The 21,291-nt window shown below is 35.9% G+C and overlaps 1 protein-coding gene across 1 annotated transcript in view; it reads left to right on the top strand.

Moving 5' to 3' along the window:
- LOC145292122 (HHIP-like protein 2) overlaps positions 1-21,291 on the top strand; it is a 122,383-nt gene that overhangs the window by 99,938 nt on the left and 1,154 nt on the right. The window contains exons 5-8 of the mRNA XM_080138228.1: positions 446-575; positions 3,653-3,795; positions 13,999-14,080; positions 21,209-21,291. The exon at positions 21,209-21,291 is cut by the window's right edge and continues 1,154 nt beyond it. Of these exons, the coding sequence (XP_079994354.1) occupies positions 446-575; positions 3,653-3,795; positions 13,999-14,080; positions 21,209-21,291 (438 nt within the window). The remainder of the gene's footprint in view (positions 1-445; positions 576-3,652; positions 3,796-13,998; positions 14,081-21,208) is intronic.

Below are 21,291 nucleotides of genomic sequence, written 5' to 3'. Positions count from 1 at the left end.
ATTATCATCATCGGTTTAACGTCTGTTTAACATGCTGGCATGCATTGGACGATTTTAACAAATTGACTTTCAAACTAACCTATATCTGGCCAGGTCTTTATTTATCCCTCTTTCTTCCAAGTCTTTTTATCACTTTTTCTCATATTTCGCTTGATCTTCCCCTGTAAATTAAACCTGCTATTTTGATTGTTCTACATCGTTTGACTCAAGACCCCTCACTCATTCTTTCAACGTGACCATACCATCGAAGTCTCCTGTTCTGCATACATCTCCTTATACTGTCCATATTTCATTTTCCTCTAAGCTCATTAGAACCAATTTTGTATCACATTAACATCCATCGTATGAGTTTCATATCATTTCTCTTCATGCAACACATGTCTTCAACACTCGTGTGACATGACGAAAGACAATTTTAAAATTATTTATTTTCATTTTATTTCAGTCCCAGAGGAATTGCCTATCTTTTCTTATCCGCATACAATCGGCAAATCGGTAACAGGCGGACATGTTTATCGAGGGTGTGAAAGTCCCAATCTGAACGGAGTTTACATCTACGGCGATTTTACAAATGGGTTTGTTTGGAGAGAAAAATCATTTTTATAAACTTTTTAAACATATTCTTCAGTTTCCTATTATTTGGATTCTTCAGACTACTGTTCTCATCTTGAGTGCTATTTTACCCAACGTTTCGGTCTACGTAACCTTCTTTGAGTGTATCTTGTCAAACTCGGAATCGTTCTGTCAAACTCAGAATATGTACAAAATTTCAAATGGAACCCTTTATTTAATCCGCGGGGGTAGCAAAATCTTGTTCCATCACTCAAAGAAGGTAAACAAGGTACTACCATACATCCCAACAAATACTAATACAGACTGGAATAAATTAATTTATGTTGGTTCCAAGACGGTAATATGAAATTTAAATTGGAAAAAAAAAGACAGAGGAAAGAAAATTGACCGATAAAAGATTGGTGGGAATTCAGTTTAAAAACCCAGAACAACAAGCTTTAAAAAAAAAAGAAGTAAATACGACAATCTATATATTAATACCGTAGTACCATTTAAGTGCGTACGTGCGTAAGTACGTGCGTCACGGTTTCCAGATTAAAAATCAAGTGATCGGGAGATCCTATTTATTAGAAAAGAGGATAGAAGGTGATAATATTCTACGAACATTAAAGTGATATATAGACACGCTAATTTAATGTTCGTTATATGTTATCACCTTCTACCCTCATTTTTAATAAATAAAATCTCTTGATCACCGAAGACGCAATGTAAAAAGCAATTTAATGGTGTCGCTTTTGGACCGTACATGTAACTAAAGTATACCTTCTTGATCTTCTGACTAGGATCCAAGAGTAGTATCTGTTCTGTATAAAGAAGGTATAATGATATTGTGAGGTTTCCGTTCGCGCCGGCTGTCCATACAATGGAAATATGTCACAGATTCCTATAAGGATATTGGAGATAAACCGTAATAACTAGATATATTATGACACTACATTAACCAGATTACTTAAATAAATACTTTTACAGTTTTAACAAAAGGGCTACAATAATATCGCCGGGTCTCCATTCACGCTGAACATCCACAGGATATCTATCAACAATATATTACATATGAAAGATGCCACTGTGGAATTTGCACAGGTTCCGCTAGTCAAGATGAAAGCAAATAGAAGAGGGTAGAAAAAATGTAAATGTGACTTGCACGGAGAGGCTACACAAGAAACATGAACTACTGAAGCAATGAATAGCAGCAAAGGAAGGGAGATTAGAACGATACAGATACAAATCAGAACAGTGTAAGCAAAACAAGACATTTGAAAACAATGAAAGCCAATTCTATCAAAATGCAAACGGAAGAAAAACAAAAACAGAATGACCGGACACGCAGAAATAAAATTATACTGGAGTAACACATGGGAACAACGACAAGATCACAATAGAAACGCCAAATGGCTGAAAGTCATGAAAGAAGTGTTACGGTAAATTGAAGACTGGGCGGAGAATGAAATCATCAAGGAAACCTTAAGACAACCCTACCAAAAATGACAAACTGGAGAGCACCAGGTGATGATAGAGTATACACATACTGGTTTAAAATAAAAAAAAAAAAACTCGATGTTACATGAAAAGCTAATTCAAAACCTGAAAAGATGTATCCATGAATCAGACGTGCCTGAATGGATGACCAAAGGTAAAACCACACTGATACAAAAAGACACAGCAAAAGGAACCGCCACTAGCAACTACCGGCATATAACTTGCTTACCCACCACGTGGATAATCTTAACGGCACAACCATTCCTTTAATACTTGAGGATTACTTCGCGATGAACAGAAAGGAAAAAGAGGAACACATGATTTACTATGCATAGACTAAAAGATCCTGAAGGAAGTAAAAAGTAGGAAAAAGAAATATATCCATAGCATTGATCGACTACAAGAAAGCGTACCGCAAGGTCCCTCAAGCATGGATAATAGAATGCCTGAGAATGTGTAAAATACTAAGCAAGATTATCAATTTGATTGATAATGCAATGAGAACAACTGATGAACAATACATAACTAAAATAAAAATATAAAGCAGTATCTTCCAAGGAGATTACCATTACTGTTCATCATAGCCGTGATCCTTCTTAGCAATATACTAAGAAAGTGCAAAGTTCACAAATAAAGTTTAAAAAATGAACCACCTAATTTATATGGACGACCTAAAACATTTTGCAAGAAACTAACAAGAACTAGAGACGCTTATAAACACAACCAGAATCTTCAGAATGGATATAAGAAGGAAAAAAACTAGAGGTGACAGAAGATATAGAATTACCCAACCAAGCGGAGATGAGAGCATTATGTGAACATAACATTTGCGCATATTTGGGTATTTTAGAAGCAGATACCATCAAAGCAAATAAAATGAAAAAGAAAATTGGAAAGGAATACCCCAAAAGAACAAGAAAACTCGGAGACGCTAAACTGTATAGTATAAACATATGCGTAGTATCAGGAGTACGCTACTCCGGACCGTTTATAGGTTGGACCAAAGGAGAACTGAAGCATCTAGACCAGAAGATCAGGAAACCGATAACCATACACATTGCACTACACGCAGAAGATGATTCTGATCGACTTTGCATGAAAAGGAAAGACGGGGGAAGAGGACTGGTTTGTACAGAAGATAGTGTGAATGGCACAAAAAGAATTAGAAAAATACATAACACAGAACACAGAAAGGTTAAGTACTGCAGCAAGAGACACTGAAAAATGAACAAGACAGAAAACAGAGGTAAGTGTTAAAACAAGAAAAGAAAAATGTGAAAAGAAACACCTACACAGATAATCCATAAGGATGATAAAAGATGGGACTCCCGAATAACACTGGAATACAAAAAGGACACCTGTTTGTAGTTTTCTAAGTTCTACATAAAACATATAAAGAAGGTCAGAATTATATCGGCCCAAACTCTATGAGAATAACGCCCAAGATGAGAGCAAATGATCGAAATTATCGATCGTCATCTCAAACATTCAGAAATATAATAGTTTCAGATTCTGGTTTGAAATTTTAAACGATTTTGAATTGAGCTTTCCCTGCACAAAATTGTTGTAATCTAATAGCATTTCTTGTTTTGATTTATAGACGATTGTTTCGATTGTACGAAAACAAGACAATGCAGATGTGGGTGAACAAAGAGATCTTCATGTGTGGAAATGACGTCTGCATGAATGGTCTTCAAGGACATTATGTGCCCTACATTCTTTCATTTGGAGAAGATGAAAACGGTAAATGTAGACATCCACAGTTTTTATTTTATTTTATTTGCGATTAGTTTCTCATAATGGAACACATTAAACAGTGATTTTTTATCAATAGTATAAATGTGATGTGACGGTGGTTACGACACGACTGGCGACCTGCGTGTCACAAAACTGGCTTGGATTCTCTACACACACAGATGCAGCGGGCAGCACAACCCATAGCTTCGCTATATCTCACTCCCTATCACAAATTGTTACGTTTCCAACCCGTTTCCCTGACCAGGAAGAACAACACGCATCACTTCTAGATCTGTTTTTGACCACAGTTCCCGATGACTGCATAACGAAGGCCCACAGCCCACTCGGGAACGCTGACCATGCAGTGATAATGGTTGAAATCGCCCTAAACTCTAGACCCAAAACTGAAGAGCCAGTGCTCAAAACAACGAGATATTATAATAAGGCTGACTGGGAAGCCATCAGGGAACTAATTAGAGATGCTCCATGGAAAAATATTTTCTCTCTCCCTGCTGAACAATGTGCAAACGAGACCACTGACTGGTTCAAAACTGCAATCGAAGCGCATGTTCCCATGCGGAAATTTTATAGTAAGCCCCACTCTCCCCAATGGTTTACGTCGACTTGTGCAACTGCCATTACTCAAAAGCAGCATGCATACCGTAGGTTTAACCGACATAAGTCCAGTTCAAACAGACTGAAGTATATAGAAGCTAGAAATAACGTTAAGAAAGAAATAGCGACAGCTAAGAGAGAATTTACGGAAACCACTAAAAAGCGCATCGAAGCACAAAAACTAGGAACTCGAGACTTCTGGAAAATCTACAACAGTGTAGTAAATAATGGGCAATCAACAATTCCCCCACTAACCAACAATCACGAGGTTGTCTCCTCAGCAACCGACAAGGCTAACATGCTTGCCAGTCGGTTTGCCTCAAACTCCACACTGGACCCTTCCAACCACCCCCTACCTGACTTTCCTATGCGGACAGACGCCACACTAGACGATCTGAAAATCACCCCTGCTCAGGTGCATGCTATCATAAAAAACCTTGACACCTCAAAAGCATGTGGACCCGATCTTATCCCAGCTGTGCTATTAAAAAAGTGCTCAGCCGAAGTAGCTCCAGTTCTCTCCAAACTCTACAACAAATGTCTTAATGAAGCTTGCTTTCCGGGCTGTTGGAAAACTGCTTCTGTTGTACCAGTATTCAAGAATTCTGGCGAAAGGACAGACCCATCAAATTATCGCCCCATTAGCCTCCTCCCACTTTTTGCCAAAGTATTTGAGACCATAATTAACCATGCTCTAGTCCATCATCTTACAGATGCTAAACTACTGACTGACAAACAATATGGATTTAGACGAGCCCGTTCCACAGCAGACATCCTCACTGTGATCTCTGAACGTATATACCATTCACTGGACAAAGCGGGGGAAGGCAGAGCGGTAGCTCTAGATATATCTAAGGCTTTTGACAGGGTATGGCATGAGGGTCTCCTCAGTAAAATCAGATCATACGGTATCACTGGTAGAATACTTAACATAATTAAATCCTTCTTAGATAAGAGAAAAATCCAGGTAGTCCTCGACGGTCGCACATCTAAACAATATGATATAAATGCGGGAGGGCCCCAGGGTTCTATCCTTGGACCTCTATTGTTCCTGATATTCATAAATGACCTCCCCGACAACATTGCCTCTGAGATGGGTATATATGCTGATGACACTACACTCTATGGCAGACACGACAGGAAGACGAATGAACACATTTCTAAAGAAATGGCAGAAACACTAGAGGAAGACCTCCAATCTGTAGTGGAATGGGGACAAAAGTGGTTGGTCGCATTCAATGCTGCCAAGACTAAACTAGTTTCATTCAATAATTACAAGAAACCCTCTCTACCACCCATTGCAATGGCCAACGACTCTTTATCTGAGAGTCCATCTTTCAAACTCCTTGGCCTAACGTTCACAGGAAACATGAGTTGGAACAATTACATTGAAGGCATTGCCAGGGCCGCTGCAAGAAAGGTAGGCTCTCTCTACCGTGCTAGAAAACTACTAACACCCGAAAGTATCCTGTACCTCTATAAGGCCACCATTCGCCCATGTATGGAGTATTGCTGCCACATCTGGGCTGGTGCATCTGCTACTAGTCTCTCGCTCCTTGACAAGGTTCAAAAGAGAGTCGCAAACCTGATAGGCCCTGAACTGGCATCTAAGCTTCAGCCTCTGTCCCATCGACGAAATGTTGCATCCCTCTGCCTTTTCTACAAGTATTTTAGTGGTGAATGCTCTGACGAACTGCAATCACTTGTGCCCCCACCACGCGAGCACCCTCGACAAACCCGACAGGCTACTAGATCCCACCCCCACACTGTAGAGGTCCCTAGATGTAAAAGATCTTTTTACTCCAATAGTTTCTTCCCCAGAACCGCAAGACTCTGGAATTCCATTCCAGGTCCCTGCTTCCCCAACAGTACTGGCGTGCAGAAGTTCAAGTGTAACGTGAACCGACACCTTGCTGCCCAAATCCCTACATAGTACCCCAGTAGTTGTTGCCCCTGATAGTAGCCCCCTACACCAAAGTGGCAATTTGCCTTGTTTGGGGTGAAAATGTAATAAAAAAAAAAAAAAAAAAAAAAGTTCGAATCTAGTTCGTTTCACATAAATCACCTTCATTTAGGATGTTGGCAATTGTCACGTGGTCCCCCCCCCCGTAATCCCCGGTGTTTTTCTAGAAACAATTCAGACTACAAAACCATCGGGGAACTCAATGCCAGCAAGAATCTTCAAATTCATACAAGGTGAATAGTGTAAAAGTTTTATAATAATTTAGAGGAGGGTATTTTTTTTACTATAGACAACAAAACGAATAAGTGTTTAATATATATATATATATATATATATATATACATATATACATATATATATATATATGTGTATATATATATATATATCTATATATATATCTATATATATATATATATATATATATATATATATATATATATATATATATATATGTAAAGCTGAACGTCTGTGTGTGTCTGGTCACGAATAGGCTCCTATATGGTTGACTATTATAGAAAACTGATCACATATAAGGATAGATGTATCGAGACACAGGAATGGGTATGTTTGATCTGGCATAATGATGATTCATTAAAATTGTGGGGTCTGCGTACGCGCTTGGTCCACAAAGTATGGAAATAAAAAATTAAAAATTAAAAAAAAAAAACGTTTACAAGTGTTTTTGATATAGATGTACATAATAATACTTTGATAAGTATGTTTTAACTTAAATAAGGATGGTATAATAAAATTGTGGGGTCTGCGTTCGCGCCTGGTCTCCATAGAATGGAAATAAGCACAAACTTTAATAAAGACTTTTCATATCTATCTGCGTAAGTATACTTTGATAATTATGTTCCAGTTTGAAGAAATATGGTATAATAAAATTATTGGGTGTTCGTTCACGCCTGACCTCCATAGAATGGAAGTTTAAGAAGGTTTTTGATATAGATCCACAGAATATTGTTATAAGTGTTTCAGTGTGAACAGGTATGGTATAATAAATTATGGGGTTCATCTATTTTATTTTTACTTTCATCATATTTTGCTTTGATTTTGATACCCCCGAATTTGAAGCTATCTCTTTACAACCCTTCCTTTTCATAACCTATCATACTTTCATAAATCAGAGTCCATATTCTGTAGGCTGTTTTTGAACCCAGTCAACGACGGGTACTTTTGCTAGTATATATATATATATATATATATATATATATATATATATATATATATATATATACATACATATGTATATTTATATATATATAAAAAAGGGAGGAAAACGTTATTTCCAGGGCATTCATTGTCAAACCCAAATATCAGCTGACGTAATATTGTAAACAAACAGAGACGGAATTTGATGAACGACATTGCCATTATTATTTTTTACGAATTAGTCCACCGGGCAAATTATTCCGGAATAATCAACATAACCATAAAACGTATTGTTTTACTGTGTACGTTTTCAGCGTCCCAATTGTTCTTTTGGGTTTGTTTGTTTGTTTTTTTCGCGTTTAAATTATCCAAATAAACAATTTTTAATACTTTCTGCTTTTTTTTTACATCGTTAATTTCTGTATTACGTTTAAGTTTTAAATTATTAAATCATTTCTTTCTGATAGGTTCATAAGAGTAGTAGTTGAGGGGCAAAAATCAGAAGCTCACAGTATTAATGCCGGTGTCCCTCAGGGATCCATCCTGGGCCCAACTCTTTTCCTGATCTACATTAATGATCTTCCAAATCATATACTTACATCATTTGTAGACATTTATGCTGACGACACTACCATTTATGGTACCACATCTAAGACAGTAAACGACCAAGTTCTCTCCAATTCTCTCTCCTCTGATCTTGAGCACGTAGTACAATGGGGAAAGGAGTGGCTGGTTACTTTTAATGCATCTAAAACCAAGCTTCTCTCTTTACATCATCAACATTCTAATTCACATTTGTCATCAATTGAAATGAATGGCTCTCGTCTTCAGGAGGCCTCAAGTTTTGACAAGCTTCTGGGCTTGACCATTACTCCTGATCTTAAATGGAACACGTATATCAAATCTGTTGCCAAGGCCACTGGAAAAATGGTGGGATCTTTCTATCGATCCAGTAGATATCTCACTGCTGATGCTATTCTCTACCTATATAAGAGCCAGGTACGTCCAAGGATGGAATACTGTTGCCACATATGGGCAGGAACTGCTAGAAAGGACTTGTCCTACCTTGATAGAGTTCAAAATAGACTTCGTAGCCTCGTAGGAGATGTCCTTTTCTCCTCCTTGCAACCTCTATCTCACAGAAGAGATGCTGCGAGTTTGTCTCTGATGTAACAAATGTATCGTTATTTTCATGGAAAGTGTTCAACTGAGCTTCAATCTATGGTCCCCCCTCGCCAAACTTTCACAAGAAACACTCGTCTAGCTGTAAACACTATCAATAATTTCCCCCACTCTTTATCTGTGCCTAAACCTAAACGTAGATTCCATGAACAAAGCTTCTTTCTTAGAACTGCACGCCTGTGGAATTGTCTTCCGTTTTCCTGCTTTCCGGCTGACTACAATATGGTTGTGTTCAAGTCTAAAGTAAATAAGTTCTTGATGATCCGTTCCATATAAGTTATTAAATTTACCAAATTTTCATTACTAATGATTACTATATTGACCAATTTCTACTGTACACTCTTTAACCCTTATCCTTGAGTGGCCTCTGGGCCTTGATAATGTGGTGATGCCTTTGTAAAAAAAAAAAAAAAAAAAGTTATTTTAACGCATTTTTTTTACAAATAATCTACTTTAACCCGTTGACAGCCATAAGAGCATTTTACAACGGCGATTTACCCACAACCTTTTTTTTTTTTTTTACATTTTCTTCTCCATTTTTTAATAAACTTAGAATCTTTTTTATCTACACTCTTAACATAAATAAATAAATCCGAAAACAATTTTTTTTTATTTTTCGTTACAAATACAAAAAACCGTTCCGCCCATAACACGTTCATTAAAATACAACACCATAATACGTTTCTGGCGTCCCAAATCGGTACAATAACTGCATAATCACACCTTCTTTCCATCAATACTTTTCATAATTGTTTATTTTTTTTAACATAATCTCCTGTCGGCGGCGTTCGATTCGTAGGAAAATTATGTTTAATGTTCGATTTTTGAGCAATTAATCGGATAAATAGGTAATTTTACACGATTAGGAAAGATTTTTTCCCCATGTTTGAGTAGACCGTCCGGATGCCATGAATCCGGAAATATGTTTGTTTTTTTTTTACATTTTTTATTTTCGTAACAAATAAATAATCAACACGAAAATAAAACGTATTGTTTCACTGTGTACGTTTTCAGCATCCCAATAGTTTTTTTTTATTTTCGCGTTTAAATTATCCAAATAAACAATTTTTAATACTTTCTGCTTTTTTGTTTGTTTGTTTTTTGTTTTTTTTACATCGTTAATTTCTGTATTACGTTTAAGTTATTTTAACGCATTTTTTTTTACAAATAATCTACTTTAACCCGTTGACAACGATAAGAGCATTTTAAAACGGCGATTTACCCACGACCTTCCTTTTTTATTTTTACATTTTTCCCCGTTTTTAATAAACTTAGAACCTTTTTTATTTACACTCTGAACATAAAGAAATAAATCTGAATACATTTTTTTTAATTTTTCGTTACAAATACAAAAAAAAAACGCTTTCGCCCATAAAACGTTCATTAAAATACAACACCATAACATGTTTCTGGCGTCCCAAATCGGTATAATAACTGCATAAACACACATTCTTTCCATCAATACTTTTTATAATTGTTTATTTTTGAAACATAATCTCTTATCTTATCCCAAATTTATAAGAGAATCATTTTTTTTAATGTAACAACACCCCAAACCATATTCTTTTTTTTACTTTGATATACTTACAAAGTAAAACTAATATTGAAACAGATTAGTAAATGTGTCAACAAATTCACCGTTCTCACACAACTATTTTGTATCTAGAAATGTAAACAAACAATAAAAAAGAAGGAAGGAAGGAAAAGTGACGTAAAGAAAATAGTTTTATTTTTTACATGAAAATAAAATGTAACTTTTTCATTTAATTTAAACTAACATTCATGACCCATTGTGTAAAATATTTAATTTATATGTTAATAATAAGGTCAGTAAAATTAATTAAGACAATTCTTTCTATTTACATTCTTTGTACAATTTAAGTGTTTTTAAGAAAACTTTTGTTATCCTTTCGCTTAATTGAGACTTCTTATCAGGTTCTAACAACTCTCTTATATCTCGGTTATTTATATAAATCCATTTCTTTTATTGAATATGTGTCACTGAAAAGCACGGGTGCGTATGCACTTATTGTACAGCAAATAGATATTGAATTTATCTGTTAATAATAAAATCAATAAAACTAACACAATACTTTTCTATTTACAACATTTTTTGTACAATTTGAGTGTTTTTTTTTAATTGTTATGTTATTCTTTCACTTAACTCTACTGAGTGCAACATATAGTTGTCCATGTTGAAAGATAAACTAAAACTTTCTGTAAAGTCTGTCCTCATGAATTGTCATAGCAAATGCTAATTTTATAGGAAACTGGACTCTGGCAAACGGAATATTGTCACCTTCAGATAAAACAATTTTCAATCTTGGAATTAAAACTATTTCTGCTTCAAACTGTGATGCAATAATTTTAGCAACAATCAAATTATTATACAGCTCCTCTATTATTAGTCTGGTACCATTATATAAGCGTGGTTGATCACTATTCCTCATACACATGATTGGAGCAGAAAGTATTAAAATTATAGGTAAATATGCACTGAACAGATACCATATATACTTAAACACCACAATTATAATAAACAGAACGACTCATAGAAATTTATCTATATTCTTTTTTCATTTTAATATGCTTTTATAGAAATGTTTCTGTTATGTAAAAAAAACAACTATTTTCTTTACATCACAAATGTCACGCTCATACATGAATTCCATAGCTAATATAACATACTGACCCAACGGGTCACAGGTATTCTAGTAATCAGTAAAGGGTGGATTCTATAATAATATATACACAATCTGCATAAATTGAAATATCATGTTTAAGCGGACTGTACGACAGGGCAACGGCGGGAAAGCAGCTAGTGTATAGATATCAAAATAATATTTATTAAGAAGTATTTCTTACACTTTAAAATACTTATTTTATAACCTATGTCTGAACAATATGATATTAATGCCGGTGTGTCTCAGGGATCTTCCTTGTTTATTATTTCTGATATTCATAAACGACCTCCTTGATAAAATTGTGTCTCAGATAGACATATTTGCTGATGACACCGCACATAATAGAAATGAGAAAAAAAAAACGAATGTATATATATCTAAAGCAATGGCAGAAACTCTAAAGAAAAACGATCCTCTTTTGGTAGTGGAACAAAGATGCAAATGAATGGTTATATAAATGCTACTAAAACTAACCTTCTTTCCTTTAACAACTAGAAAAATCTTCTCAACTAGTGATTGCTAAGATAAATAACACCCTACCTGAGAGTCCATATTTCAAACTATTCGGCTTAACATTTACATGCAACATTAATTTAAAATAAATATATTGAGGACATTGCAAAGGATGCTGCAAAGAAAGTGGGCTTCCTCTACTATGCTAGAAAATTACTCACATCAGAGAGTACCCATATCTTTATAGAGCCCCAATTCGCCCATGAATACTTTAGTTTTGTATCTTCCGTTGTTTTTTTTAATTCCTGAACTTCTAATGATTTAAATCTGTTTTTTTTTCATTATCTTATTGTCATGAGTATAATTTAGTTCGCTTAAAATTTTTTTCTCATAATAATTTGACCAAGTTGGAATATTGATAAAATGGTGATATTTTACGTTACTCATCTAAGCATCTTAAGCTCTTAATGAAATATTTTTGGACTTTTTGCTCAAATAATTATTAACCTATTTATTTCTTAATAATACTTCCGTTTCTCGTATATAAAAAAAAAAAACTAATAGTTACATAGAACCATTTTATCACATTTAAATATAAATCGACGCTAAAAAACCTACGCGCGTTTGTCCTCTCTAAAGTCACTTGTATTGATAGCATATACTTTGCTTGTTGTTTTAAGTGTATTGCATGTGTGGCGTGGCGTCCATATTTACTAGATTTACATGCGTAGTAAATAAAAGGAGTAACTTCCTCTCATTCAATCAGTATTTCGTAATTGTATTTGTAGTATTGTCTGTATTGAGGATAAAACTTTCAACATTTAGAAGATTGTGAATTTAGAACTGATTTACTTCGTACTATTCAAATAATGTAAATGATCAATTCTAATCTAAAAAAAAAAGGGGTTTGTATTACTGTACACATAGATTCGAAAAAGTTGTCAAAAAACAAATAGATAACGAACAAATATTATCAAAGGCAAGATAAGTTACTTTTCTACCAAACTGGATATATTTTTCGTGTTTTTATTCAATGTAATATGTTTATTCAGCTCGAAAACCATACAGTGTTTACCGATGTATTGGAAAATTCAAGATGGCGTCTGATTCCCTCTTTAACACGGTAAGTTTAGGAAAAGTTGTTATAAATAAAAAAACTGGATAAAATGGTGTTAAATACTGGCTCAATATATGTTACCGTGACATAGCTTGACAGATATTCGGCGGGTTTTTAATAGTATTTTGTCTAGTTTATTATTTATAACACCTTTTCCCGAACTTACCGTGTTAAAGAGGGAGTCAGACGCCATCTTGAATTTTCCAATACATCGGTAAGCACTGTATGTTTTTCTAGCTAAATAAACATGTTACATTGAATAAAAACACGAAAAATATATCCAGTTTGGTAGAAAAGTAACTTATCTTGCCTTTGATAACATTTATTTGTTATATATTTGTTTTTTGACAACTTTTTCGAATCTATGTGTACAGTAATACAAACCCCCCAAAAAAATTTCGAAACATACAGAAGACGTTACCTAAAATTAAAATCTACTAGAGTTTGTATAGGCGTGCTTCTAAAAGTTGAACAAAACATTCATACGTCTCCAATGGCCAGCTTTTTTTTTCTCTCAGTTTCACACGCGAGTGGAACCAGATTTCCGGATAGGAGGACACATTCTTTACATCGAGCAAAATAAATCCAAGAGAGATTACTCAGATATTAGTTTAAGGGATATAATTCGGGTAATTTTGCATTTTGTTTAAAAACGATTTGATTTGGTTTGTTTTGATTATTTTCTTTTACGTCATATCAACCCTTTCGGTGTATTTAATGCTTCAAGTTCTTTACTTCTTCCAATATTTGTTACTGTTTAGTTTGGTTGTTTTGTTTTACGGCATATCATCCTTTTTCAAGCTATTTAATGCGAATCTGGTCATTTTGCTAAAAGATTATTTTGCTTAAGTTTTTTTTATGTCTAAATTTGTATTTGTAAACCAAACCAAGTCGCTTTTAAACCAAACCAAATTGTTTTTAAACAAAATAACGTTTAGGAAAACAATGTTTTCTCTACTCTTCAAAGAACTCATTTTATTCATACAAAATAAATGTAAAAAGAAACTTCTAAATATAAAATTTTATTTTTGATTTGTTAGGAGAAATCTACATGCTTTCAACTGGAATGCCGAGTGCTAAAATACGAAGTGGAAGAGTGTACAAAATTGTCGATCCGATACGGTAAGTACTTTTTAAATTCTAGATGTTTTTGGTAGATACAATCTATAAAAATGAGAATGTACGTGTGAGAACAACTCTCAATCTGTATCCTCAACGAATTTTTAATCTAAAGACTTGAAATTTGGTATATAGGATATTCAGACATGTGGAAAACTTTTTAATCAGTTGTCAACCGAAAAAAAAGGGTTGATAAGGGGTCAAAATTAAAAAATTGGTACGTGGGGATCGTCGTATTTTTATCTGTTTGCTGTTCCACGAATGCGCATGAGTGAATGATTCACATTACAGATTCATTATGTTAAAAGTAAGTAGGTTTGAAAACACTTTTTCAAGTTCGTGTCAAGCCGGCCTAATGGTTATTGTACTTGGCTCAGTGTCTTTAAGTTTTGGTTTTGATTTCAACCTGAGCATTTTCTTTTTTTTTTTTACTTACTTACAAGAAGTTTTAGAAGAAAAAACATACTCGCATGCACATGTCTCAGTTTCTGTATGAATTAAAATATAATATTTATGCGTATTTTACGACCGGGCAACACCGGGCGGCCTGCTAGTTATTCTATCCAATATTAAATATGTAACTCTCCAGTGTCTTCATAGATTTATTTTTGAAACACACATAGATATACATAGCTGTAGTCATCAACGCACATACGCATTTATGTTAACGTAGTTACATATAAATGCATACACCTAAATACATACATTAATAATTAATAAACATATATGCATGCGTAAAATCACATACACTCATACACATACGATATACATGGCAATACACATGCACATACATACACCAGTATGTATTTAGTACCACTACTACATGTGATAACCATACCTGCAACGGGCCGTCAAGACGAATTTGAATCTGAGCTTAGTTTCTAAACTGATTAGTATAACTTTTCTAGTCTCACACAAAAACACGTGTTCACATCTCAAGCCATATTTCTTGTCATATACATACGCACACACAAACATACGCGCACATGTACACACAAGTATATATATTAACGTTCGCGTACATACACTCACATTCACGTATATACACACACACACGCTAACGTACACAGATGTACTCACATACGCGCACACGTACGCCCAAAAGGACAACGTCACTTACCCTTTCAAAGGAAATCCACACATGCGCAAAAGACCACCGGAAACAATTATAAAAGCAAGAGCAATAAGTAGCATCTTTCTTTTCAGATCAGCTCTCGTTCTGAGCGGTCGTTGGACCATTCGCCCCCCTTTTGGGGCGCCCGCGCGCATCACGTCCCCTGCTACTATGTATGGGGCACGAGCTAACAGACAGTACATACACTTTATACGTTTTCTATCTCCATGGCCTGGATTGACTTTTTCTCATTTTCTCTCTCTATATATACTACAATAGACTTTCCTTCTCACTAGCTAACAGCGAGAGACGCACACGAAACTGGATTGACTTTCTCTCTTTCTCTCTCTACGACAATAGACTTTCCTTCTCACCAGTAAACAGCGAGAGACGCACACCATACTAAACACATGTAGTACCCTTTTCTTTCACTTGTTTCTTCACGAAATAAATTCCAGTTCGTTTAATTCAATTTAACACGTTGTTCGTTTCTTCCTCGAGACAATTCATTTTCCCTATTTGCACCACCTCAACAAATTGGTGACACCCGAACGCGAGAGGAACATGCATTTCCTTCTACACCCTAGACCACTACAGAATGACAGCACCCGAACGTGAGATGAACACGCATTTTCTTCTATACCCTAGACCACTACAACTTTGATTCTCGCCTGATCAGGAACCAGTTCTCATGCAAGCTGAGCACCTGGGAGAAGACTATAAAAGGACAAGATACTGTTTACTCACTTTCACCTTCGTTGCTCAGACCAAAACCAGAATTCTCGCTTGGCGCTCAAAAGCAACTCTCTCCCGTGGTCGTCCGACCCTGAAGTTCGACAAGAATTCAACATGGCGAATGCCGAAACACGTGGACTCATTATAACATGGATAAATACCTGCATACGCACACATAACTTGAGTTCCACACGTGTACTTAAAAATATCATTCCGCCATTCCTTTTCTCTTTACAAACATGATTTTCTAACCTTTTGTCTTCGTCCATATTTCTTTACTTAGACCCTTCACTTCTAACCACCTTTTATTACACCAAAATGAATAGCACTCAATAAAGTTGTTTTTATATTAGAAATGGACTTCTTTTTGTTATATGTACACTTATATATACAGAATATATATATATATATATATATATATATATATATATATATATATATATATATATATATACAGAATATATATATATATATATATATATATATATACAGAATATATATATATATATATATATATATATATATACAGAATATATATATATATATATATATATACAGAATATATATATATACATATATATATACATATATATATATATACATATATATATATACAAGGTGGTCACTACTTATTAAGGCCCGGATGCCACTCGGAGATAAGGGTTATTGCATATACAGTACGTTAGTGTTGAGATTTGATAAAGTGTCTTACTTAAGGGGGTGGTTCATCAGGAATTTGTTTATGTTGGACTTGAAGACATCCAGGTTGTAGTCAGGTGGGAAACAGGCAAACGGAACAGAGTTCCACATGCGTGCACTTCTAAGAGAGAAGCTTTGTTCATGGAATTTACATTTTGGTTTTGGCACAGATAAAGAGTGGGGAAATTTTTGACAGTGGTTTCAGCTAGACGGATGTTTTTCGTGAAAGATTGTCGAGGAGGGACCAGGGGTTGGAACTCAGACGAGTATGACGAGATCCCTGGCGACACCAGATGATCTTGCTTTTCAAATAGAGGAAGAGAAGATGGGAGAGGATGAGGTATAGTTAGGGGGGGGCATGCTGACACTTGGTTAAGGAAAAACAGATGTTTATGAGTTCCTGTCCACCAGAAAAGAGTAAATATTTCAATGAGAAAAGAAAATATAAAATCTGATAATATGATTCGTGGAACAAAAGATTGTTTTTCTAGTTGGATTTGGTAAAAAATGAATTTTAACTACTAATTGAGTGAGACAGGTACAATGACTTAGGTTCAAAGGGTCTGCTTTGGTGTCTGGGAGATGTGTCATTTGGGTCCACCTGTTGTATTTAACTATCAGACCACCAAGCCAACTGATAAGTTAGTTGGACAGATAAATAAATAAATTAAACCTAGGGAGAAATATGGTCATTAATGAGGGAGAAGGTTCAGGACAAAAGAAAGAGAGAAGGGGAGTAAATTAATAGGGAACGAAGAGAAAGAGAGAAAGGGAAGAGAAAAGAAAGAATAACTCCAAAAAGGTAGAGGGAGGAATTTCTGATTTGATAAAAACGATTGGTTTTTTAGAGTTAGAGTCCTTTTTTTACTAGCTGGCATTCGAGGGGTCCACATCGCTCTCACCGCGCCTGGGGGGGGGACCCTCATAAGAGCTAAGTTGAAAAGCGCTTGTTCTTAGCTGGGAAATTGATTAGTGGAACTTAAGTATGCAACCTGCATCATGAAGCTTGAATCAAAGAACTCGACTAAACAAGTGTAAAACGATTTATGAATAATTATTTTGTTTCGTTATATAAAAATGTCCCAGCATTTTTCCTTGTTTCTTGATTTGCACGCTTGAATGAAGATGCAGTTTATTTCAGGTATGCCCTGATGCCAGATGATGAAGGAGACAGACTGGATCCAGCACAAAGCCAGAATGACGGCCGAAATCGACAATGTTGCCATGCGGACTTAGGGTCATGCACATTTCGCGTGCCCTGAGCAGCAGAGAGATATTTTCCAGTGACCAGTGACAGTCTGGTCACCCTTGAGGGGTCCACCACTAGACAAATAAGAATATAGCCCTGCTGAGTTGCATCTATGGTCCTGTGAGCTGGGAGCGACGAAAACAGCCAGAAGTACATCACAAGTATGCTCCAGTGAACTAGGATAGTGACGGATGCGGCTTGGCCCTCGGAAAGAAGGGGGGTTAGGGTTATACGAGCATTTGCCATGGAAGTAACGATAAAACAAAGATAGGCTTGCAACGTCTCTCCCATGGGACAGAGGTTGCAAGGAAGAGAAAAGGGCATCCTCCACTAAGTAACAACGTCTATTTTGTACTCTGTCAAGGCAGGATAGGCTGTTTTTAGCAGCTCCTGCCCAGATGTGGCAGCAGTACTCCATCCTTGGACGTACTTGGCTTTTATATAGATAGAGGATTGCATCAGCAGTGAGATATCTTCTGGAGCGGTAGAAGGATCCTCCCATTTTTCCAGCGACCTTGGCAACAGAATTGATGTACGTGTTCCATTTCAGATCAGGAGTAAAGGTCAGGCCCAGAAGCTTGTCAAAACATGGAGCTTCTCCAAGACGAGAGCCATCCATTTCAATTGATGCCAGATGGGGATCAGAGCATTGATGATGTAAAGATAGGAGCTTGGTTTTAGATGCATTAAAAGTAACCAACCACCTCTTACCCCATTGTACCACATGCTCAAGATCAGAGGAGAGAGAATCAGAGATAACTTTGTCATTTAAGGCCTTTGATGTGTTGCCATAGATGGTCAGGTCATCAGCATAGATGTCAACGAATGATTTAAGTATGTGTTTTGGGAGATCATTGATGTAGATCAGGATAGGGTTGGGCCCAGTATGGACCCCTGAGGGACTCCAGCATTAATACTGAGGGCCTCTGATTTCTGGCCATCAACCACTACTCTTATGAGCCTATTAGAGAGAAATGATTTAATGATTGAGAAAACATTTCCAGTTATACTGTAGCTGGAAATCTTTTGAAGTAGGCCCTTATGCCATACCTTATCGAAGGCCTTTGATATATCAAGAGCAATTGCCCTAGAGAGGAAGCCTTTGTCAAGAGATTCACTAATCCTATAAGATTTAACCGTTAGCACATCTGCTGTAGATCTGGAAGAACAGAAACTATATTACATGTCACTAAGAAGGTTATTTCTGCTGAGGTCGTTGACTATTTAATATGGATTCCAGCAACTTACTTATGACACACAGAAGACTTATTGGTCTGTACTGAGAGGGAGACGACTTATCACCTGAATTCTTAAATACAGGGCATACTGATGAGGTTTTCCAGGGTGTTGGAAAGCACTTCTCCTTAAGTCAACGCTTAAACAGTTTTATAAGTATGGGGGCAAGTTCTGGTTGAAGCTTTTTCAGCACTATAATTGGAATGTCATCAGGGCCAGTTGCTTTACTGTAATCAAGATTCTTTATTAGCTTGGTGACCTCATGCACAGTGATGTAAACAATTTCTTGTTGAGCCATACCCCCAAAATAATCCATTTCTACCTTATTTCCATCACTAACTATTAGTACGCTGTTATCCTGGTGGCTACCGTATACTCACTAATCCTTATCCCTAAGTGGCTTTTGGCCTTGATAAGTGGTGACCCCATGTAAAACTAAAAATTCACTTTTTTATATTTATTTGTAAACTAGAAGGGTTACTTGGTATCGCATGAGGCGATAACAAAATAGAAGAGATTTAAAAATGTGTGCAACATCTTCATCTTAAAACTTATATATCTTTCTACCTCTGCAAATCTCTCTATCTTTCTCTCCTTCCTTCTCCTCCATTTTTTTTTTTTACTATCCATCTTCTCCACCTCTCTTTAATTTCTGCTTAATCTATTCCCCTCTCTTGGTTTCATGTAGTGAAAATTATAACGCATGTAAGTCATTCACTTTTCTTTTATATAATAGACTAGCCTGTGTGACCGGCGTTGCCCGGGTGTTTGGAGGTGTGTGTTAAGCAAAAACAAAAAAAAGTGGTAGTAGGCAGGCAGGGAGGCTCGCACCCGCGACGCGAAGGTGGAAAAGAAGGTGGAAAAGAAAGAGTGGAGATGTGTGTAATGGTGTTGGTTGAGCAAAAGATGAAAAAAAGAAAAGTGCAAGCGCAAAAAAAAAAGTGGTAGTAGGCAGGCAGGCTCGATCCCGTACTGTGAAGGATGAAAAGAAAGTGAAAAAAAAAACAAAAAAACAAAACGTAACACGTTAGCTGCTGCACCCATCATCAAGTGACATAGGTTCAAATTAAGGCAAGACAATCAGAAAGAGGCGATAACTTTCGACAATATCGGCGAAAAAAGCAATCCCTTACTGTAGAAAAGTGCCCAGTTGAGGGTGAAGAGTTCATGTTTTTGGCCAATTTTTCGATATTTATCGTCCGAAGGGTCGCACTTCATAATTATACCAACCTCGTGAAAATCCATCGCCTCTGTCGAAAGTTTTTGCGAGACATAGAAACATACATACATACATTCATACATACATACATCTAAACAGACAGGTGAGATTTATACAATAAATAACATCGAAAATGATAAACTGACACTCGCTAACAAAACCTGACCCATTTGAACCCCCAAAGGATAAACAATTTTTTTTACATTTTAGATATTATCCGTCTGGGGCAACACCAATCAAAAACTACACCAACTTTGTGGATTTTTGTATTATTTGGATTCATTGGCTACTATTCTCATCTTGCGTGTGATTTTCACAACGTTTTGGCCAATGTAACCTCTGACCTTCTTCAGGTGTATTTTGTCGAACTCGAGAATTTTTCTGTCGAACTCAGGAATTTGGACGGAATTTTGAGAGAACCTTTTATTTACTTCACGGGGGTAGCATGCTCTTGTTCTGTCAGCCATGACTGGATAGAGGTCCAAAGTAATTCGCTATTGTATTTTTGGTCACCCACATTGAGGATTGAACCTTCAACCTTCAGGAGAATATCACTTTTTTACAAGTGATTTTTCTAAGTGCTCTAATCACAGAGCTACATGTTGGACAAGATACATCTAAAGACGGTAGGAGGTTACATCGACCGAAACGTTGTGAAAATCACACTCAACATGAGAACAGTAGTCTGATGAATCCAAATAATATGAATAACCAATTCTCATCTAAAAAATTTAGAAACATTTGTGGGTCTTTGTTTTGTATTTTTTATTTTTAGCTGGGCATGACACAAACATGTACACACACTCACACACAGAAAACTGTCTTTTATATAATAGATGACTTTGAAATATAAGCTTGATTTTTTATTTTTTATTTCAGACGCGGTGATCCTGAACTATGTACATCAAGATTTTTGGGTGCCGAAAGTGTACTTGCTTCGTTCGCAAACTCAACTGGTGAGT

This window comes from Euprymna scolopes, chromosome 13 (genome assembly GCF_053919585.1).
Source record: "Euprymna scolopes isolate OS-2025 chromosome 13, ASM5391958v1, whole genome shotgun sequence".
NCBI classification, from domain to species: Eukaryota; Metazoa; Mollusca; class Cephalopoda; order Sepiida; family Sepiolidae; genus Euprymna; species Euprymna scolopes.
Note: the sequence above shows the minus strand (reverse complement) of the source record. Positions and strands in the feature narration are given on the sequence as shown.